The sequence below is a fragment of the Pygoscelis adeliae genome, unplaced genomic scaffold, assembly GCF_000699105.1.
Source record: "Pygoscelis adeliae isolate BGI_AS28 unplaced genomic scaffold, ASM69910v1 Scaffold4, whole genome shotgun sequence".
NCBI classification, from domain to species: Eukaryota; Metazoa; Chordata; class Aves; order Sphenisciformes; family Spheniscidae; genus Pygoscelis; species Pygoscelis adeliae.
This window is the reverse complement of record NW_008824986.1, coordinates 4,293,778-4,317,242: the sequence shown is the minus strand read 5'-3', so window position 1 is coordinate 4,317,242 and position 23,465 is coordinate 4,293,778. Positions and strand designations below refer to the sequence as shown.

Below are 23,465 nucleotides of genomic sequence, written 5' to 3'. Positions count from 1 at the left end.
TGGCTGTTCACAAACGGTGGCTGAAACCGTTTGCTGCTCTTTCCCACAGAGATATAAAATCCATCATTTATATGTTTCTGCCTACCAGGGCAGCGTGCTGTCTAAAGTCACAAAGGTCTCTAGTGTGGAACAACACCTCAGCGTAACTTTGTGGGTGCGGGCACATAAATTACACATATGTATGTGTGTATACATATATATACACACACAGCATATATATTCTGTGCATTCAGGACTGCTGCCTGCTGCCCTCACATGTTCTTTAACACTCGTGGCCATGCTGGAAATTAGGATTCTAAAACTATTTAACTGACATTAGTGGTGGTTACAAATCACAATAAATAGCTGTGACTCCTTGAACAGAATATATAGCAAAAACTCTTAGAATTTTGTATCAGAGTGTGTTTTTCATCTCTCTGCTTGTCCTAGATTTGGTATCTAGCATTCAGTAGGTACAAGGCTCTGTTTCGTCGTTCTTCTGGAAGCTCCTTTCCCAGAGAGTAGTTTTTCCCAGTGTTATTGCCCCTCCTTGATCTTTCTTCCTTTCTCCCTCCATGTTTGACATGAAGATTTTGCACTTGTGAAAGAGGTATGGCTGAGAGGTCTGAGCACAGGTCTGGGAGCCAGGACCTGCTGAGAGCTGAGCTCCATGATTCATTTGGTGGCCTTAAGCAAGTCAGAACATCTCTGACGAGGTTATTTCATATGTAAAACGGGAAATAATACTTGTCTATCTACCTGCCTCATAGGAATGCCCTGAGGACTAATTAGCGTCCATTAAGTGCTTTGAAATAGTGCTATCTATTATTAGAGCACGCTCCAGACTAGTAGATAGTAAGTTAGGATTGTTTTCTACTTGGGAGCCTTCCTCTCTGCTGGGTGTCGGACCAAAGCCCATCGGAGCGGAGCACAAGCTGCCTGGTGTTTTCTGGAAGATTGGCAGCACTCTGCTGGGCCCTTCCTGGGCAGATTCATTGGAGACTGACGCTCTCGCTGAAGACTTGGAATGACAGTTTGCCTAGAGAAGTGAGTGGGAGGATACTTGCTTGTTCTCCTCAGCTCATAGGCATAACTTGTCCTGAAATCCTTTCTCACCCTGCCTCCACCTGAGGCCTTTTCAGATAATTCAGGTAGCACGACTTTTCCTCTTCTCCAGGAATTGTTTCCTGGTCCTGCAGAAGAGGAAGAGAAATCCTGTATTAGTTCTCAGGAGGGGCGTGGGGCTGGGCTGGTAGGTTCCCATCGCAGGGAGCCCTTACTTATTCAAAAGGCCATTCCTCTTTCTTGAAGAGCAAATGCTTATATTCTTTCCCTTCACCGGGTAACAGACTCCTCTGCAAAGTCCTTAGAAGGCAAAATCTAATTTTGGGGATAGAATAGTAAACTCTGCAGGTGTGTGTCTGCTGAAGTCTGGGAGTCTTTTCATCATCGTAACGAGGAGGGTTGTCATCTGACTGGCAGCTCCTTTTGTTCTCTGGCGCATCTTCTCTCACCATATACTTTTGTACCTCACTTACAGATGCCATAATAATCTAGTTCAAAGGACCCAGCCCTGTTCTCACTGAAGCCCACAAGCCTGGTCTTTCTACCAGTGAGACTAGGACTTGGTCCAAATTGACTGGAGAGAAGCTTTATTTCTCTCCATTTGCTCCTCACGTGTCTCTCAGGCTGTGAGTAATGTGCAACGAGACGGGAAAGCCTGTGTGAAATTTTCCAAGGAAATTTTCTACATTTTAATAATGTTAATGAAATTGCTTAACACTTCATCAGACTTTTCAGTGTATGTTGCTGGGATTTTGATTCCTCTCTGTTTGGGCACTGACTTTTCTTCAGTACCAGAAGATGTTTCCCTTAGAAATGGGACTGAGGGCTCGTATGAGCATTTGGTCCAATGGTTGAACCTTAGCCCCACAGAAACCTTTTTGGCACATGTATTGGTAGATAACATTTTGAGGAGACTCTCTGCACCTCCTCTTGTGCCTGCAGGAAGGTGAAGGGATCAGGAGCAACTGGCCCACAAGCTCTCACATGCCTGCGACTAATTCTTTTTCCACAGAAATGAGGCTGTGCCACAGAAAGACCTAATGATATGACCTTGGTCACACAGTAAGGCTCTGGCATTGCTGAACTTCAGCACAGTTGGTTTGTTCATCTTGTCCTGCATATTGTTCGGTTTTTGGTCCTCGTATCCTAGACGGAGGAGTAGGTTAGCTCTCTTTTCCTTTACACCTTCTTCCTATTACTCCTCTTTGAGTCTACTTTGTTGTGATGCAGAATTGGATTAAATGAGCAACCACAGACTTACTCATATACCTGTAACAGCCATTGAAACTACATTTGGTTTGGTTTTCAGAGCAACAATTTGGGGGTTATTTGGTGCAACACGAGAAGTTCAGTTAGGAGGTGAGACTCCCCGAGTAGCTGGGGGAGTGTGGTGCAGCGGGGTTGGGTCAGTGGCCTGGAGTTTGGTAACTCCCAACTGGCCTTTCCTCATGGTAGTCCTCATGTTGAGTTTCACCTCTTCACTGGGAAGGAGGGGAGCCAGAGTAGGGTTGTACTGGGGAACAGGTATGTACTACATTGGGATGAGATAAAGGACAGCAAATTCTTGGAAAAAAATATACAGTGCTAGCATTTTTGTAATTCCAATTTATTTTTTTTTTTTATAGAAATGGCATCATGCTAATTCTAATTCTGTGCCACTCCTGGATTTAAGCATTATTACACTGCAGATGATAACACAAGTTTATCTGTAAAATTCTTTGACTGTGGTTTTTGTTTCCCAGCTTGACTTCTTTTTCTCTTCTTGTCTTTGGTTGGCTTCCAAAGAAGTTATTAACATGTTGCAAAACAAATACAAGGGGCCGCTGAAGCTTATTAAAAATGGTTTCTTTTGTTCATATCTGGCAGTTGACAAACTGTCTTGTGCTCTACCTTACCTGTGCCCATGTGAAAGGTTACATGAGAAAATGGCTGCAAATAAATTGCCATTGAATGTTGTTGAAGACTAAGCATACAGCTTCTCTATTAAGGACCTCTTTTAAAGCTCTCTATTCAGGCTCCCTCCTGCATGTCTCTCTAACACTTGTCTGTTATATTATGTTTGGCACAGAAGGAAACATTAAATAGAAAAGAAACGTCTGACTGTGGTGTTTCTAGACCCTATTATCCCTCTGTCAAATGTCCACATGAGAAGGGTACAATTTTTGTCCATATTGATGATGATTTCTGAAGGTTTTACTAACTGTCTTCAGAGTGAATTGCTAGAAACAAATGAAATCGAAAAGCATATTTTTGCAGCTTTGGAAATCTTACTTAAATCAGTGTAATGAGACACACTCAGTAAAATGTAATTATTCTCACTTCTCCATGTGTCAAAGAAATCAGCAGTATGGTTAGGGAGCGGAGGGTTACAGTGAGCTTGTTATTTTTATATGGAGCCAGATAGTGCTTGTGTGTAGTAAATTGTAAATAGTAGATAATGCAGTTTTTATGTGTACTAAATACCCTGCAAGAATTAATGGGGTTGTTACTTCATTAAGGGTTTCAAAGAGGGCATAAATGTCAAAAGCGGAGCTCGACTGTTTAAATCACTGGACCATTTCCACCCTCCACCCCTCGTGTTACAGCTCTGGGACCGGCAGCTTCTGCCGTTGCTATTTCGAGGAGGGTGCAGTTCCTCCGAATTTTCAAAATGATAGTGAAAGGGCCCCATGTGAAACACCAAGATAAGGCTTTTGACTCATACTTTTGGGGGAAATGGAAAATGAAGGCGGTTGATTCTGCTGTGTGGAAGAGGTGGTGTAACAGTCCCTTTTAAGTAAGGCTGCATATGCTTCTTTCTCATTTGTGTTTGAATGGTGTGCAGAGGTGAAAGAGAGAGGAGACTACAGGAGACCCAGTTACACTGATATTAAGCCCAGTAACTCAGTTTAACTTTCAGTGGCTTTCCTTTTTTTTTTTTTTTTTTTTTCCAGTTTTTCATGCCTTAAAATTTTCCCAAGCAATTTTATGGATTTGTCGTGGACCTCTTCAGCACAGAGGGCAAATAACAGACCACAAGTTTAAAACTCATCGGACCAGAGAATATCTTCAGGAAAAAAAGATTCAGTCTTGAGCACTGGATTGGGGAACCCGTTAACGTCCTTCAGCTCGTTGTTCCAGTGGTTAATTGTCATTGCTATAAAAATGTGTGCCCCTCTCTTGCCAGTGGCTCTAGTTGTGTGTTTCTCTGCGAGACTAGTTTTTTTCATTCTCCAGTACTTTCTCTGTGCAATGCTACACTTCAGAAGAAAGGGAGACCAAGACACATAATTGTACTAATAGTAATAATAATAAAGATGATGAGAAGATGCTGTAGGAAAAGTTAATGGATGTGACCCCCCCTCATGAAGGCGCTTTAGGGAATGTGTAACTTCAGCCACAGCAGCAGTGGAAGTACTGGTGTTTGTAGCATAATTCCCATGCTCAAGTATTTGCAGGATCAGGCTTTATGTGTAAGTACTGAAGTGTAGTTCAGTGGTATGTTGGAGGGTGTTCAGAGATTGCTGAAAACGGTGCATTAAAGAGCACTTTGAATTGCAAAGTGCTGGTTCAGTTTTGTCTATGAGAATGATAACACTTATTATCTGATTGTTCCCTGTGCATATCTCACCTCAGGAAAAATTAAATTATGTTTGAATTCAGCTAAAGCAAAGTATATCATTATTTCCTTTCGTTATTAAAAGGAATTTTTACTGTTTGTTTGTTAAAAGTGAAGCAGCTGCCATGTTAGAGCCTTAGATAATTTAAAAGCAAATACAGAGGCAGAGCCATTTACAGTACAATTGGCTTGTTTAATGTGATTTAATTCCTCTTCTTGGCTTCGTCATATTACCAAATCATGTTTTCAGCCCCCCTCCCCTTTTTAATTCTTCTTTTTGTTATCAGCAGAATTGAAGCTGCTTATCAGTAACCACGACAACCAGGATAAATACTTGTTTTAAAGCTGATGCACATTCAACCTGAATGGTCCACATGACCCAGAACATTCAAGAGGACAGGCAGCATGTGCTCCTTTCTACAATCAATCTCCCCCTTCCCCCTGTCTCCATCTGCTTTAGAAAGCTAATAGGGCAGTTTAAAAACCTTTTATATCAGAGTGGTTTTCTGTAGCCATCCGTGGCTGTTTGGATATGGGCTGGCCCATGCCTGTGACCTGAGGAGTAAGGAGAGAAGGAAATTTTGGGAGGCAGGGAGATGATTTCACAGCCCAGCTCTGAACTTGGCCACATCCCCAGAATCGGCTCACTTCTCTCATGCTTCTCCAGCTATCATCGCGGCAGTCACCTGCCATTAGGTGGGAGGGCAAACCGCTGCTTTGCAAACCCTCTGTGGAGGGGGAAGATAATCCCAGCCGGGCAGCAGCTAAATAAAATGAAGGAGTGACTGGGATTGTGCAGGACAGGGAAAACGGTTGTGGTAGGAGAGAAGCCTCAACACAGAGCCCCTGCCTGGTCCATCCCCTTTCTCTGGTGGAGGCAAGCAGGCTGGCTGGGGTGGCCGGAGACGGCCACTTCCCTTTCGAGGAAACTTAGGAAACTCTGACTTACCCAGAAATCCCCACTGATAAGGATTTCTGCCTGGGCTGTTTGCTCTCTCCTTTGCTCTCTAAGTTGCTTGATGCGGTAGAATAAGTCCTTTAAGGTCTCTCTGTCTCGTTTCTCTCTCTGTGTAATGGGGATAATAATTTTTACTCATCTCCATAAAGCAGTTTGAGGCCTGTGGATGGAAGGGTTATATAAAAGCTGGAAATGACGATTGTCAGTCTCTCTTCTTTTGAGTCTAGAAACACCTCATAAACCCGCTTCCTAAGGCGCAGGAGGATCCTGGGCACCCAGGGTAGGAGCTGCAGTTACGAGGAGCTGAATATTGGATTAGGATATGAAAAAGGATGTTGAATGCCTGGTTGGAAACTTTTTCAGTATTAAATTTCTTTAGTCTTCTTCAAAAATTGGATTTATGATTCAAATTCAGAGTGAGTTAATGAGATAAATATTATGGAAGATTTGATTATATGGACCTACTGTCAGTCATCGATCAACATACTCGGTTTCGTCCCTGTTAAGTAGGACTAGAACAACTCAGATCCAAATCACCGACTGTAAAATGTTCTTCAACCATATGGTTTAAGTACGCATTAGATGGTGCTGTCTTTTTTCTTTTTTTTTTAATGACTGTATTGCTGCTGGGTTGAACAGTAGTTTCAATCTCTAGTAGATTTGTAAGAATTCTCTTTCAAATGTTAAACTGATCTTAGGAATTCTCTGAAGGGTTGATGCTCTGCTGGCGCTGCCACAGAACATGGAGGGCTGGGGAAGTGGCACAAAATTCTGAGAATTAGCTCTGTCTCCTCCTTACAAGGGAAGAAATATCTGATACATGCAGAAAAGCTGCGCGTTTTATTTTGTATATTGGCAGAAATGGCTTTTGCCTTTTGATCAATTTAAAAACAAAATCAGGCAGGCAAATGTCCACGTAAGAATTACAGGCAACTTGTTAACATCATCATTATCTGGTAAACATAAATGTAATCACTGTGTTCCGTATCCTGCAACACGCTGCCTTTGTTCTTGATTGCATTAGCATTCAAATAGAGGGGGGTTCTCAAAGCAAGGATGAGTAGCGTGGCTCCTGCCGGTAAAGCGGTATCCCTGTTGTGTCAATAATTTACCCAAATTTATTTAAACCCAAAAACACAGATTTCCTGACCCATCTCATGGGGTTAAATCATTACTGTATTTGCATTTATCTCTGAGAGAAATATGGTTCTTAGATTAATATTTTTAGGTCTTGTGATTAATTAGCCAGCCAAGGCACACCAAGTGGTGTTACTAGAGCAAACACAGACCGTGGGAATGAAAAGGCAGGGTGGATTGGAAGAGCTATGTTTGATAAGTCTTCCCTAATCACTGGAGAGAAAGTGGATTGGTGTGCTAGAGCATGCAGAATTAGTTTTATGACGATGATGCAGCTACCTGGACTCCTCAGCTGTTGCCCCTAGCTCACAGCAACCTGGTGCAAAGGGACGTGGATTCCTACTGGGATTCTTAGCCTTGTGTCTGCGAAGGGGATTCGATGTGTGAAGTGGTCAAGTAAGGAGCCACCCATAATTCTCCCATGAAGGTTGTTTCATGGGGAGAGCCGTCCTTTCTTTCACAGGAGTACCCAGAGATGTAGGTGATGATTGGCATTGCTTCTTGGCCAGCTGCAGTTATCTGGGTGATGATTTGGGGGTATTTTGCAGGTCATGACTGGATGGTAATATGGGAAGGTGTTTTCCTTGCAAGACTCCTCTTAAAGGTTTTTAGGTCATAAAGACCGAGGTTTCTTCTTCCTCTTTCTGGCTACTCTTTCGTTGTTCTGCTGTTTCTGTTGCTCTTTGACTTTTTGAGGGATTCAGGTTTTTTAGGTAATTGTGTAATAAGTTCATTTCTGTCTGCTGGAAAGCTGTGCTTTCTCCCCTTGGGATGTTACTAGAACAGGCAGCTTTGAGATGTGGAGAGCCTGTCTGAGCTGCAGTCATTGGTTTTGAAGGGTCGGCTACACACATCTTCATCTCATTTACACCTGTGTTCTCATGCCCGTACTGCAGAAAGTCCTTGCCAAAGGAGGAGAACAGGGGAAGGAGAACTGGATCCTATCTTAAGAGCTGGAAGAGCCAAAATCCATTGTCACAGATGAGATCAACCTTTTGTATCTTGATGGCAAGTGTATCTGCTGGGAGGGGTTTTTCTAGCATGCATTTGGACCATCGCTTTGGCATAGGGCAGACTGCGTTCTCACTTAGGTGGAATTCATTTTACTCACTCAATTTGATCTGCAAGTTAAGCCTCTAAGCTAGTTGTCATTAACGATGGAGTAGTAACTTCAGAGAGTGAGTTGATCCATGTCTTACAAAACAGCAGGTTGGAAGGAGATTTCTCTGGCCACACAGGGATCTGCACAACTGTCATGGGCTAAAACTGCATTATTAGATGAAACAAGTCCCATCGTGTGTGCTCCAGTAGGTTGCTGAGGACCGGTCTTGGGAGGGTAGTGACATCTGAACACTGCCCTGCAATAGCCAAGAGACATCCCATCTTGGGAGTCACAGCCGTGGTCATTCAGCATGGTTAGACCTCGCCGTTCCCAGTCCCTCCGGACATCCAGATTCATCCATTACCTCTGTATCTGCTACGTATTGATGATAAGGTCAAAGCTATGCATACAAGCAACGATAAACTAATTATGATACGTGCATCCTCTGGGAGTCCCCCTTAGTAGCTGAGGGTAATAAAAGAAGGCAGAGTAGCGAGGGCACTGTACAGGAGAGGAGCCTGATGGACAGAGCCCTGCAACTTCCTTCATTTTCACTCTATATTCCAAACAACTCCCTTGCTCAATTTGCTACCCACACACCAAAGCATTGTCCCATTTTATCTGGTTCCCCTGATACTTACATTGCTTATCTTATGAAGATCTGTGTTAACATTTATCAAAACAAATGGCAAGCCTGGGACCTTTTAAGTAGTTTTTTTAGTTAATAAAACCAATCTTCTACTTCTGTTATGTTAAAAGTACATTATCTTTTTATTACAAACTCTCTACAGCTCTGTCTGTTTTCCTTCTTGGCAATTTCATGACTGCTCCAGTTGATTGCTGTATGGAGAATTACAAAATCATTAAGGGTGGGGTTTTACCAGCTGACTTACAGTACAAGCCATTTCTCAAAATAACCACAACAGTGCAATACTGATGTGTAATTTACGTCACAGTATGTTTTTATGAAATAGTTTGTGGTTTATTCATTTAGATTTAGAACTGAATATCTCTTCTCTTGCTTTTTAATCAAGCTTTCTTCTGTTTTTTTTTTTTTTTTTTTTTTTTTTTTAGTTTTTAATATTTTCCACTCCTAGGATTGGCTTGCCTCCAATTTACCAGCTACAGTGAGGAGGAAAAAAAAAGGGTTTTTTTCTTTTTTTTCTTTTGCCTGCAGTTTAACTGCAAGTGTGTTTTCCTCTTTGATGTATACCTTTGTGTTAACTGCCTCGGAAGAGATGGTAGATTTGTGGTAGAATATATTGCACAAAGGTAGAGCAGAGAATTGATAAAAGAGATGCAAAAGTTTGGAATTTCAAACCGTAGCAAGCAAGTGATGCTATTTAGACTCCTGCTCTAGTACATTTCCTTTTTAAAAATTACTTTCTGTATAATGTCTTGTAATTAGAACAGGAAATCATTGAGTAACTGTAAGAAGAATAAGAGCACTTAAACTGAAAATTACCTTCCGAGAAATTATATTCACAATTTTTTTTTCCTTTAAATTTTTTTTTCTTCCCTTCACATTACCATGTTGGTAATGATAGTAACAGATGTATGTACCCTTATCTGTATCGTTGTTCTGCTTATGTTTTCCGGGGGAAAAAAATCATTTTCAGTAATACAAAAAATGAATGGACAGAAAATGGGAAATGCCTAATTACAAAAAATATTCTGTGTCACAACAGAGTAGCAATTAAATTGAAACTTCAATATAATTATCAATAACAGTCGAGCCTGGAAAGGTGCCAGGCGCGTAAAGTTGGTGCTCAGCCTTTATGTGGTTGCTAGGAGCACAGTGAAAAGTATAAAGCTTAGAGAAAGGAATGTCTAATGTAATAAAGTAACAGAAGGTAGCATAAATCATTGTGAGAGCAGTTCATATTGACATTATTTTACTTAAATTGGGTCGAAACTAGACATTTAGTCTTACAAGAGGCACAAATTCATATTTCTTCCTCAGAAATAACTCTGTGCTTTCTGGGAAGAAGTGGAGTATGCTTTCCTAGCACCAGCCTCGTACATATTTGGAATCTTTTAAGCAAAAATCTTTAAATGTTTGTTTCTGTTGGCATCCAAATGCATTTGCACTAATACGATTAAAAGAACTAAAGGGCAAAATACTTGGCAGCTTTTGCAGTTGAGGTAATTAGGTACAGGAAGGAACATGCATAGTTTTTCCATCAAGCTCTATAAAATCCTGGTGTGAAGGTCTTTTTAAAGAAAAAAATGCTTACTGATGTTGAGAGTAGATTATGGCGGTTAGCAATAACATTATAGGCTGATGTTTCCGAAACAAGCAAACAAAAAGCAAGTTACAGTTTTGTATTTCTCTGCTCTCTCTGTAAATAGTTCTGGCTCTAGATGGATTTGTTAGGAATTCGTGCTTTTAGCAGGCTTTATTTTTTTTTTCTTTTGGGGCTTCTAATTGTCTTGTGTTACATATTAAAAATGGTTGTGCTGATTTGAAAAGTCAGTTCTTGCATAGATTCATTGTGTTTGGCATTTCATGCATCTCTTACTTACAAAGACAACTTGAAGAACATGTAATCCAACATAAATGCCAGGCTGTGCCAAATCCCAGCTCTCTTTACCCCTCACAAAGGGAACTGTTGGATTACATCTATGCATATATAGGCAGCACTCGGAAGGCAGGGGTGGAACTTTGCCTCCTAATTACAGTTTCTCTATTTTCAGCCCTGAAAAATATAAATAAATGAAAAACTGACATTGGAGGGCATTATTAAAACGCACAATTACAATATAAGCATGGGATTAGAGTAATGTCAGTTGAGCCTTACAATGTGCTGTAGGTATTATCTTCTACCATGTTTTCTCTGTTGAAGATAAAATGAGATTCAGAAATACAGCATCTCGGTTTTCTAAGATCTCAGTTAAATGTTTGAAGAAGTTACGTTGTTTTTCTTTATTTTAATGGAATGTGATCCATGTTTTGATCTCTCCTCCTCCTAAGAGTAAACTCTTTCTAATCTTATTTATCAAAAATACTCAGCAATATACACTAAGCCCACCATTAAATGGCGCATGTTAGATTTTGCTAGAAGAAAAATAGTTCTTCTTTGGGCTTGCATTTTATTAGGGATTGGTCTACTTTGATTTCTCTTTTCTCATGTGGGCGTGGTTGAGAAAAAAAGTCTTTGTTCCAGGAACACTCTGTTTGTCTTTCACTAAGCAAATCTTCAGTTTATTCAGCCTTTGTTCATTCTTAGATTTATCTATTGAACCTGGAGTGAATAAAGAAAGGAAACAAATGCATCAGAAAGTACTCATTGGAGTTGCCAAGCATGTGTAAAAGTGATCCTGTAAAAAATGACTTGATTTTAATTTATGCCAGGAGTTTGAGTTAAGTCGTCAGTTGTCCGGGGTAGAAAGTTCGTGTAATTCTGCACAGGGACTTAGAGCACATTTGTCTAGAAACTAATGGTTTACTACAAAGGCACATGGGACATACATTTATATACACCCTGTTTAAAAAGCTGACCACATCCTGGCATAAGAAAAGTGCTGTCAGATCAACAGATTCAGCTCACCACTATCTACACAAAGGTATAAAGTAGTAATAACTGTCAGGCAGGCATATATGAAACTCTCGAAGGAGCTAAAGGATGGATCATGTGCTTGTTAATTCCTAGAACAGTTTTCCTGATCTGATTTTTAGAGTTTCCTAATAAAGAAGAGAGAGCCTTATTCCCAGGAGCAATTGGCTCAATCGTGCTGTTGTGTAGGCTTATGGGATACTTACTTGTTGAAAACAAAAAAAAGCACGACCACGTCCTGATTGACCAAAAGAGGTTTTAGGGCCATAAATTTTATTTTCTTAGGAAAGTAATGTAAATGCTGTTTACCAAAATGTATTACTCTTACTTTTTTACACAAATTGTTTGATCTCCCCACCTACGTCAGGGTAGTGGGGAAAGTTCTGAGTTTTTAAAAGTGATGGCTTTCAGGAGCTGTGCTTGTAAAAACAGTACTTCCCAAGTCCATCTGCCGTGTTGATTTTTTCTGCAGCATTGTATTCGTCTGCAGCGATGACATTCTAGGTGATATATCTGCTTCCAGAGACAACTTAAAATTTAGCCTTTTACGTGTGAACATTTCCATTGCTTCACGTGAATTAAGTTAAGTTGTGCCATCGTATTTAGTTGGGGAGAACTGATCTGACATATCTTTCAATATCTGAAGTGATTTTTACTTTAAGGGTAAGAAAGATGATTTCAGTATTGGTAATGGGATTAAATAGTACACCTTTTGTCTCTGACAGAAGAAATAGCGGAGTTATTCAGTAATCAGAGCACAGCAGAAAACTTAAACTGCATTTTCTTGCTTTGTCTTCATTGGCATGCATGGAAAGCCATGTTCAGTTACCCCACCTGAGGAGATAAATGAGCATAAAAAGAAGTGCTGTTAAGTACTGGCTGCATACCTGCAAATGAGTAATTTCTCGTGTTTTCATCTCTGGTTGGGTTTTTTTGCTGTTAGGTTTCCTGCTGGTTGTCATATGATGAAACCTGATTGTGATATTTCAAAATCTGCCACCTTTATGCCTAATATCATCTAAAATCTGGGGGAATGGAAGGGTCTGAGCACTAGATTGCTTTGTATTTTGAGCCCACATTTCGACAGTACGAGCTGTTTGGAAATTCATTTGCTTGTTGTGCTCTGTAGGTGTTTTATTGAGTCCTGCTGCATTTGCAGTTAATGTGAGGAAAGTTATTTCCAGCTGTTGAGGTAACTTAGCATCAATGACCAGGTCAGATCAGCCCACCTCCCTGGCCCAGGGGCCCTTTGGTAGTTGCCAGTATCAGATACTTCAAAGGAGAATTAATAGCTGTATGCTCTGGGGCTTGTATATTATTATTTTTGAAAGACGTTAGCTGGTGTAAACATGAGTTCAGTAAGGCTATATAGGGAGCTGAGTAAAAATGACAGACAATATTTCTATCAAAGCAGCCAAGTTGGCAAAGTATGGAGAGCACTTTGGGTCAGGCCGTTGGCCAGCTTCTGAAGAGCGGGGTTTTCTTATTTTTTTTTGAGCGGTGTTTTCTTACTCATCCAGGTAGAGTTCTTGTGGGTAAGCATGGCGGAACTGAACAGAAAACCAGAAAAGAAGCTGTTCCAATAAACTTTTTTAAAATTTCTATTTTTAACTTTTCTTTCAAAAACCACTGTGCTATAAAATATAGGTCTTGAGAAGAGACTGAACCAGTGGGCCATGGGTTTTCTGAGATGCTTGAGTTACAGCCCTTGTTTTGTATTTTTCTGACATACAGTATTTTTTTTTTCTTTTCTTCCAGGTGAGGATGATGAAGATTCAAACCTGCTAATTCTCAGCTACCCACAGTACTGTCGATACCGTTCCATGTTAAAGCGCATTCAGGACAAGCCTTCTTCAATACTAACAGACCAATTTGTTTTAGCCCTGGGAGGCATTGCAGTAACAAGCAAGAACCCCCAAATCTTCTACTGTCGGGATACATTTGATCATCCTACTCTAATAGAAAATGAAAGTATATGTGATGAGTTTGGTAAGTCACGTTACAGCTATTTCCTTTTTCTTACCAGTAAAGACATTTTTCGTCTTTTTAAGTGTCCAGTGATTTCCAAGGGGAAGATGTGATTCCTTTGAAGTGAACCAATGCTATTTATGTTTGAAATGTGAAGTACCAAACGTGCTCTTTCCTCTGTGAGACTGAAGGCTTCTAGCCACTAGCGATCTCAGTATTGCAACTTAAGTTTATCACGATCAACGGTAACATTACATGGGTGGAGTGTGTAGCACAGTTGCTTGGTATGAGTGAAAGGATCCCTTCTGTGGATTTGAAATTTATCTACCTTAACCATTCACCTATAGCCTGTGTCTTTCCAGAAGGTTTACAAAGCGTGTTGGTTTTTTTTAAAGTCATTGTTGGTGCAATGTGCTAACAAACGCAAAATAGGAGAGACTCCCTGCGCGTCCCATTGCTGTTGCAGAGCACTCATCAACCGTGCGTATGCTCCCAGGGCTCTGAACAAACGTCAGCTATAGCTGGTGTGTTTCTGGCCTTCCTGGAATGTGGGCTTTTTCAGTGGGGGCTTTGCCAGTGCTAGGAGCTTGATTTTACAAGTGCAGAGGCACTTCTGGGAGGTGACCTCTTAATTCAAAGGGTGTAGAGAATACTCTGCAGCTCCAGAGGAGTATGCAGCCCCTTACAGCTGGGAGAGAGGGCTGCAAGATTTGACTCCTGATAGCTGCCAGGTGATTTCACACCTTTTTGGTTTTTTGTGTCAGATCAACCCAAGGGCAGCGGATGTGCTGCTGAATGTGTGGTAGAATGTATGTTTTGTACACACCCAGGGTAACTCCAGTAATGGGTCCAGTGTAATTTCTTTAGCAGTGTACCTATGCTGTGAGAATTAAGTTTTATCACCCGTATCACCAGATGGATGAGTGCTGCAGCTAATGCTAGCAAAGTCTGTTTGCATAGCGGTGGGTACACCTTTGCTGTGCGAGATCCCTTCATCTCTGCAAGGAAGCTCTTGTGGTCTCTTAGGGAGAGAATTTCTGATTATGCATTTAGCTATAATAATGGGAGTGAGAAGGAAGGGATTCAATTATGTCTGTGATGGGAGAATCATATCCCCCTTTTTCCTAACTCTAGCACACTGGCTTTGAGCTTGGCACCCAGTCCAGGCCTTGTTGTGTTGGCAGAGGAACGCCAACCCAGCCAGTGGCATTGGGGCATTTTGTGAGGTAGTGCAGGACTGCTCCTCTGCTGCTGCACCGATAAGCTCCCGACAGGCAGGAGAGATCCTTCCTCACGCGGTGTCGTCACTGGAGCCCATTACTGCTGTGAATAGTTTTAATTTTGTGATGTCAAGCTTTTGCAGGATCGGGCCCAAACTGTCGAGTCCGCTCACACTCACACAAAACATTACAGGCTTTGAATGAACTATGAATAAAAGTGTTGGTTGCTCTTAGGGGGTGGGGGTGGTGAAAAAATGAATGAAATGCCCTGGAAGTTTGGTCCAATAACACAATAGTACCATGTTGATTTTTATTTACTCTGAGCTCCAGCTCAGAATATAAAGTTCAGTTTTAATTGACTATCCTTCTTATATGGGAAAGGTTATTTTAGGCTTGAAGGCGTTTGATGAGCGTACCATCTGCTTTCTGTGGAGTATTTTATTCAGGGTCATTCCTTGATTACAGGTTTGTTGAAATAGTTGGATCCATAATGTAAGTGTATCATGGAATATTAGTAATAGATGAATCAGAGAGATGTGGAGTGATGCAGAATCTACGCTTAGTGAACCACAGCAAGTGCTTTGTTCAGTCTCTGAAAGCTAACTATGCCATTCTCTTGACCTTTGCGAGGCAATTATCTCATTATCAAACCAGAGCCACAGAAATCCTAGCCATAGAAATTAATAATGTGTATTTAAAATTTAGTTTGGTTTAAGAAGCACGTTTTTTAAAATGCCTATAAAAACAAAAAAATACTGTTCTTTAAAAGTATTTCTTATGAAAATAATGATGTGGTAAAATTTGCAAACCCTGCTGTGTTAGGAAGAAAAAAACTGGCCAATGTATGGTTCCGTTTCTGTATTGCGAAATGTATGGTGTCAATTATGTTACCTTTGTTGAAGGCAACAGGCAAAGTGCTATTTTATCCTGTTCTTTGCTGGCAGGACAATAAAATGTACAACACTTCGTTATATAAACAGTTTACATTGATATCATGTAGATTGATGTCACATGTGGAAAGTGATGACTGCTAAAGCTAAACAGAGGCAGGGTGGTACAGTAGATAAATGGATTACTCTAAGGCACTGGTATTTATCAGTCAAATCTGAGGGGAGACCAGATTACAGAAATGTGACTAAAATTCTTAAAAGGTGTCTATAAGGAGATCCAGACACATTTAATTTGAAGGGCTTGGCTATTTCTTACCTTGCAAATGAAAGACGTGTGCAGAAGGAACAAGATAGGAACATGTGTATTTCCCCATCACCTGAAATTCTCCAAACTCTAAAGCGAGTACAAAATTTGGGAAATACGGTCTACTAATGTCTTTATGTGAGAAGTACTGGCTTCTGATACGGATGGCAGGTCGTCTTCAGAAACGTTGCTGTTGGGGAAGGTGTTACACGTTCTCTGAGTGTTGGAGTACTGTGCGACAGATACAGCGTGTCACAAGTGAGACAGCAGAAACACCTTTACAAAGAGCCCCACTGACCACAGCGTGTAAGCTGTTGTCCTTTTTAGGCAGTTTTAGTAGAGAAAAGTGTTTTTTTCCAAGAAGTATTCTCTCTACTTTTATTATACATTTTTAACAAAAACATTTTGTTCAGCTCTGACTTCTTCTCATCCTCCCCATTTTGTTCCCCATTCTGTAGGGGTTAACAAAAAATAAATAAAGCAGGAAATGAGGAAGAAAAATTAAGTTTTTTTGATAATAACTAATTTTTTTTGGTGTAGGATTTTTTTTCTTTTTTAAGTAGAAAAGGCGTGTAGATGCTGTCTGTCAGCTCCTGCAGATGTGACTGGAAGAGGTGCTTTGATGCTTCAGGCAGTCCCATGTGGATGGCCTCTGTATTTCCATAGAGCTTCTGTAAGGGTTAGGCTGTGGTAAGCTTCCCCTCCGGCTTCAGCGTGGGCTACCGGTACCTGCGTGGGCTACCGGTACAGCGTGGGCTACTACAGCCGGTACCTGCTGCTGATGCTGCGGCTACCTGTGCCTGCGTCTGTCCTGCCTGTGCACTGCTGTGTGGCACGTGCCCAAGTGGTTTGGGCAGGAATATTCAGGACCGATTCTCTCGCAAAGTCCTTTTCTGCTTCTCCTCTAACTTCGTTCAGTGTGCCACAACGTCCCTCTGAGGAGGCCCTGGAGAAGCGGGCTGCCGGGTAATCGGCTCGGCAGCTGGAAGGCTCAAACATTTCCATCTATTTCTTTGCAGCCTGCCAGGGAAGGACTTGATCTCCGTTTACAGAGTAAAGACTGCTGTGAGTGGGAAGCCTCCTGCTCCCATTTTTGTTGATATAACTACTGATTAGTTAATCTAACTGCCTTGGAGGGTTCCCCTCCAGAATGCAAACAGGCTCAAAAGCTTGCTTCTGTTCAGAAAGCAGAAGACGTAAGCTGTGCTCGGATGTCTTGATAGCCAAAGTTCATGGATATGACCACAGTCAGACTGTGTACCTCTTCTCCTCCTGAAGTAAGAGCAATTAGAGGTCCTCACCAGCACGAAACAGTCCAGGTGGATAATGAAATGCTGGTGTTGCTTGCTAGGAACAAGAAATCTGAGATTTTGAGCCTGCACAGGAGGCTGGAATGGAGTTGTCCACGGTCAAAGTGAAGCACAAAGGCTTGAGCCCTGCCTGACGCTGCTGCCAGCCCGTGCAGGCTTGCAGGTGGCACTGAGCTAGGTCTACGGGGAGACCTCGGGCTGGACCCGGGCAGCGGTGGCAGTGGAGTCCCTGCCATGGCCCCACGGGCTGTGTCTGCCTGCCCAAGGGAGGGACCAGTTGGACGCAGCAGGGTGAGCGAATGGGATGAGTTCTCTTCATGGCCTCATTTTATTTCTCTGCGCAGACTAGAGTTTACCTACGCATTCCTTTATCTAACTGCTCCTATTAATTGGCATGTGGAAAATAACAAAACCCTATTTCCTCATTCCCCTGCTCCCTTAAAATAGAAGTAATATGTACCAGCTGAACAATTCATTTCTCTTCAACTCAAGATCATTGGTAAAGACATTTTTCAAAATCCTTTTCATTTATCAGCCTCTGGGGTTACTGTTATTGAATAACTTTTGTAAATGCATATAATTTACTGGCATTTGCTGTGTGGTCATATATGCTGCAAGAGAGAAGGAATGAAAAAAATAGGGGTCCTAATAGTTTTCATTATAGACCAAAGAGATCTAGTTGGAGGCAAAGCTGCCTGTGGAGTGTCCAGAAGATAGATTTGAGGGTCACTGGGCAGAAATCAGTGTGCAGTTGTTGCTAGAGCAGCACGTCCTCTGCATTTTCTTGTCCAAAGGAGGTGACTTTGCCTTCTACCAGACTCGTGCCTGCTCCACCGCATGGAGTGACTTCCAGGGCACGTGGATGAGCTTGGATCCTTTTGCGACCCAGTTGTGGGCTGCATTGTCAAATGCATGTGGGCCCCTACAGCATGGTAGCGTACAGATGTGTCTTATCAGCATGACCTCCACCTTCTCCAGGCTTCGGGACTTGCAGGATGGTGGGAACAGACACACAGCTTAGAAGCAGTAGGGTCAGGTGCTTGGGTGATGGTGGATTTCTACAGCTCTGTCAGCTTTGCCAGGTGAAAATCTCACACAGAAAGATTTGTCATGGTGCTTTCCTGGATAAATATTATAAATCCTGTCTGCTAAAGATGAACCAGAAGGCTCGCTTTCATTTCGTGAGCATGGGGTTGCTTTTTCTATAAACAGGAGTGCGAGAGAAAACTGAATACCTTATTTCTTCTCGATTTTTAAAATCTATTTGGTAAATTTTAAATCATTCTGGATTATTTTTATAGCATGCTGGGTCCAATATGCCATTAAACAAGCTGTTTGGTCCCTGGGGTAGTGTAAACACTTGCTCACCCCCAAAAGAAGGTTAAAAGTTTTATTTTTGCATGTAAAGGCCAATTTTTTGTAAAACATTTCATACCAAAAAGTGAGAGAACTATATCCTGCTGTGGTATTAATATAATTTTTTCTCTGAAAAATGAAACTTCTTCATTTTACCATGATAAGCAATACAGAGGGGAAACTGCTTATTGAAAAAAATGATGTGTAAAGGGCACTGAAGTCCCCACTTCCCTTCTCTCCCCTTCCCCCCCCAAAAATTTAACGATACAGTGCTTGCATTGGGAAAAATCATCTACATTAAAAACAAAACAAAAACCAAAACCTTCAACAACTCTGATCTCCCTGTAAAACAATACAGAAAGCAGATTCTCTCACTTCCAGGGCTGACAGGGAGTGGTTAGGAGTGAGGGATGACTTACCCATCCTCCCAGCCGCCAGGGTTTCTGAGCCAACGATTTCAGAAGGACTTACCTTCCTTCTTGCCATTGACCAGGGAAGCCATGGCAGGACAGTGCTATGAAGAAGGGACTTTTTAGGAATAGGTCATGTGCCAGAAAAAATGTGTAGGATGAAAGCTGATGACTTCAGGGTATAGAGTGGTACCATTCTCCCGGTATAGCTGAAATTTGGTTTTTGCTTTCGTTATACAGAAGTTTGTGACTCCTAGATAAAATCAGTTGTTTAGGGGAAAAACATAACAAAACAAAACCTTGGCAGGGAATAAGACTTCAAAAAAAAAAAAAAAGAATGAATGTTTCCAGTCTAAATTAAATACAGTTTTCCTGTTGGTGACTTACTTTATTTGTGTGAGTCAAAGTTGGCTTTTCTTTTTAAACCAGCTCCAGTACAAAAATTGTACTTAGGCCTGAAAGGGTGTTTTTTTGATGTTTTTCAGCTGACGTAAGGTATCAGCATTTTGCTATTGACAATTTTGGCTACCTGCAGGATAATTTATATCAGTGAAATTCAGCAAACCCTGAAGTTTCTAGATAGATGCTTCAGGCTTCTTTGTTTTAACACAAATGTGATGTTAGAGTGGAATTGGTGTTAGTGCTCCTCTTCGAAGATTAGAATGTTTTAAGCATTTAGAAATGCGATAGGAAGAGTATGGAGGCTTTTTATTAGCGTGGATACTGGGACCTCCTTAGATGGAGCTTTACGGTGGCATCTCCAACAGTCTGAAAAATATGCAAATCTTTTCCAAGGTCCTGGGCAGGGTGGCTTAGCTAAATATTTCAAATTTTAACTCTCTCAAAACAAAAACAGGACGTAGCTGGAGGGGAAGTAATGATTAATGCATAATAGTGCTCTATACAATATAGATAAATGTACATTTCCTCTTCCATCCCACCCCACCTCTGCAAACATAAGCTTTTAGCTTGAAAAAGCAAATCTGGAAATGTTCTGGATTCTGGTCAGACGTCTTTCTTATTTTGTTAATTCAACTGTAGAGTAAGATATTAATGATCCCCAGATGTTGTTTATAATGATTGATTTTTTGGTTGTGAAAAAATACTTGCCGTTTTTTTAAACAATTGATATTTTCTAGTGTGCTCTGCAGCATTTGAATAAGATGTCTGAAGGCAGAGCTGTTTATGTGCCCAACATAATTGCTTCTGTTAAGTGATTTCTTCATTCTTAACATTTTTAGCTCTAATTGCTTTTTCCCCATACATCTAAAAATAAATATTTGCAAGTTTTGCATTCTGTCAGTCATTGAAATGCATAAAATATTTGTATACTCAAAGCAAAAAGGCACTGATAAGGGGTCACATTCTGTCTCACTTAGTGGCGTAAATCCAAAATAACTCGATCCACTTTAGTGGCTGTTACTCAAGATTTTCACCAGTTAACCAAGGGCAGAATCTCACCCAATGCTAACAGCAAGCTGTTAAGTGAACATAAGTAATGTGTGGTAAAGGAAGATAAAATACCTTCCTGTCTGCAAGAACTTCAATAGAAACAAATGCTGTTAGCTTCTACTTTTTTTTTTTTTTTTTTGGTACATTTTCACTAGCAACCATAGCTGTAACCAGAATAAATATTAAGATAGATTATTTTTCACTTTATAATCAAAATTCCTTTTTGGAGAACATCTTCAGAATTGCTGGTTTTATTGGGGTTGCATATTCCCGCTGCCCTCAGGAAGGCAGCAGATGCTGAGTGGAGGGGCAGGTGCTGCCTGAAAAGCTGCTTCTGCCCATTTCCTCCAGCCCCTTGGCATCACTTCTCAGCTGGGCTGGTGGTGGCTGTCTGTCCTGTGCGGAGTAGTGGGGTAGCCGCCCAAGAAGCTCGCAGCAGCCAGCCGGTGCCACTGTGAGAGCACAGCTCCTGTGGCGAGGGCGCTTAGGAAATTGGTATGGCTCCTTACTTCTTCAGGTGCCCTTGGGTAGCAGTCTGGGAGAGAGAGGGGTTTATGCTGTGAGCGTGTGGTGCTGCATGCCCGTGGTGCTCCTGGGCTGTGCGTGGCAGTGACCCAGCTGCTCAAGGAAGCATCAGGGCTGTGAACCGTGGGGTGGCCGGTACGGCCTCCCTGCTGTGACAGCCCAGGCTTTGGGGCTCTCACGGGATGGGAGGTGAGATATCCTCCCTCCTGCAAGCGCCCACGGCAGAGCCGATAGCCTGGGTGTACCACTTCCAGTCTGGTGCTTTTAACTTCTCCTTTTTAATTTTTAATTAAATAGTGAATACATGATGGTATTGTGGGGTTTACATATTTTCTTAGCCAGAGTTTGGCAGAGAATTAATGTGTAGTTTCAGCAAACGAAGGGTTAGCAAGTGAGCTGTTCTTCTGTGCCTGATAAATGTAACTTATCGCATGGGGTTTGTCATCTATTACACACGCATCTGTTTTATTGGTGTCCGTTCACTAAGTGATGGTAGATATAAATGACTAATTTCTCCTATATAAAATTTCCACTCGATGGCTAGTTTTATGATTCAGCTATCAAAATCACTTTTTGTCATTACAGCGAACAGTAAGGCAAGCTGCATTCATCATGAGTGTGAGCCATGTCCATCATACATGTTTTCATTTCTGGAGCCATCTTTTTTTTATTTGCAATATGTCTTCATTAGACCGTCCTTATTTGACTGTTCCCCTGTTTTCGGTGCCTCCCTTGGCCCACTGGGCCTGCCCAGACTCCTAAGCTTTGTCTCGGGAGAGCTTTCGGTCTACCAGCATCCCAAGGCTCGCGAGCAGCGTCCCCGAGGTGCTGGGGCTCAGCAGTGGCCGGGAGCAGGGGAGACCTTTGCGGCCAGGGAAGGGCCCCCGTTCCTGCACCCGTACAATGGAAAAGAGAAGTGGTTTATGTCAGAATATGGTCACATTCTTCTGATTAAACCCACTCAAAAAAGACAACATTGTAATATTTTCCAATGACTGTTTATCATGAATTACATCAGCCTTAGTTTAAATTGCTATTATTTCTCCTTAATGCTTTTTGGTGCCTGCATAATTTACAGCATTGGCAGCTGCGGGACTATGAAATAACCTTTCACAACCACCATACAATAGTAAAGAACATGAAGTTTTTGTTGTTAATTATTATGGGACTCCTTTAACTTTTTTACAAAGTGACATAAAATATTGTTGAGGTATTTATGGTTAAAGCTACTTTTACATGGATCTATTTTGCTCCTGGCTAGTTCTTAACTAAAGCAGTCATTTGTGGTTATTATGCCTTGGGAGATATTATGTCAGAACTGGTTTAAGAGTATTATTATGTATCACATGTCATATATTACATGTCAGCACTTGAGGCTGTCTTTCAATAAAAACAAATGTAATTTTAGTTAATGGTCTTTTAGGTATAGGCCATTTGTAAACTTACCTGAGTTCATTTGAAGGTATACTAAAAAGCTTTGTTCTCCTGGAGTGCACTTGAGTAATTTCATTTCGGCTTCGGATGGAATTTCCAAAATATTTGTCATTATTTCAATCAGAGAGTGCTGCCTCTAAAAAGCAAATAGTTTCCCAATACCGAAGTTAATGTACACATTTTAAGGAGCTGTAACTGTTACTCATTACTTTGTTTACTTTTCCCCCCTTTGGAGCTCACGCTTCCCAGGTTCCCTACTGGTCAGGCTGATATTAGTATCCCAGGCAACTAAGCCACCTAATGATGATACTTCACTGTGCCGCTTAAATGAATAGCTTATACCTTCTAGATAATCCGTGGGTGAAGGGAGGTATAAATTAAAGGTTGCAGGCGAGTTTTAGGTTTCCTTGAAGTTTCATTTCAAATCTGGAAAACACAAACTTACACAAAGCAAACTTTGAATTAATATGTCGTTCCCCTTGGTTCCAAATACTGTGCATATTTTCCAGTATTTACTTACTTAAAGCAAGAAATGAAGCATTTAGGGTGTGCCAGAAAGTTTACAAAGAGTGAAAACACATAAATGACTCGTGAACTTTTTCTGATTTTTTTCTTAACATGCAATTAGTTAATTACTGCTAGGGTGGTGGTGGGGGAAAGGCATGATTTCTCTCCCCCCACAATCTGTGTTCGAGCACCATAAAAATGATCAAAGCCTCCATTTGTCTCTAGTTACATTTTACTCCGTGGGACTACTGGTTTTGGTGACTCTATTGTAGGGAACGGAAACCCTGCTGGGCAAAAAATCAGTCTCTATCCCCCTACAGATGCTCAGGCTGAAGATGTGAAGATGCAAATGTGAAATTAAAAAAGCAAACAAAGAGCAGGGTGAGCATTTCGTGTGTTGCTAAGTTGGAATTTAATAAGAAGAACATAAAATGGAGCTAAACTTGTCTGGATGCTGCGAGATTTTTTAATATTAGGCAGCATGCTTGATTTCCCTGGAAATGAGTGAGCAATCTGAATTTAAGTGTTGTTTGGCAGGGGGAGGGGGTGTTTCATTCTCTTTTTTAATCAAAGGCATTTCACAAGCCGATTGCAAGTGAAAGGGGAATCTATCATTACGTAAGAATGTAGCAAACTTTTCTGTTTAATGAATGAATATTAGGTATTTCAGGAGCAGATAAAAGATGGTAAAAG

The 23,465-nt window shown here is 41.3% G+C and overlaps 1 protein-coding gene across 1 annotated transcript in view; it reads left to right on the top strand.

Annotated features, from left to right (window-relative positions):
- Window positions 1-23,465, top strand: part of ARID5B (AT rich interactive domain 5B (MRF1-like)) — a 107,241-nt gene that overhangs the window by 22,259 nt on the left and 61,517 nt on the right. Inside the window, exon 2 of the mRNA XM_009325832.1 lies at window positions 13,155-13,385. Within this exon, the coding sequence (XP_009324107.1) occupies window positions 13,155-13,385 (231 nt within the window). The remainder of the gene's footprint in view (window positions 1-13,154; window positions 13,386-23,465) is intronic.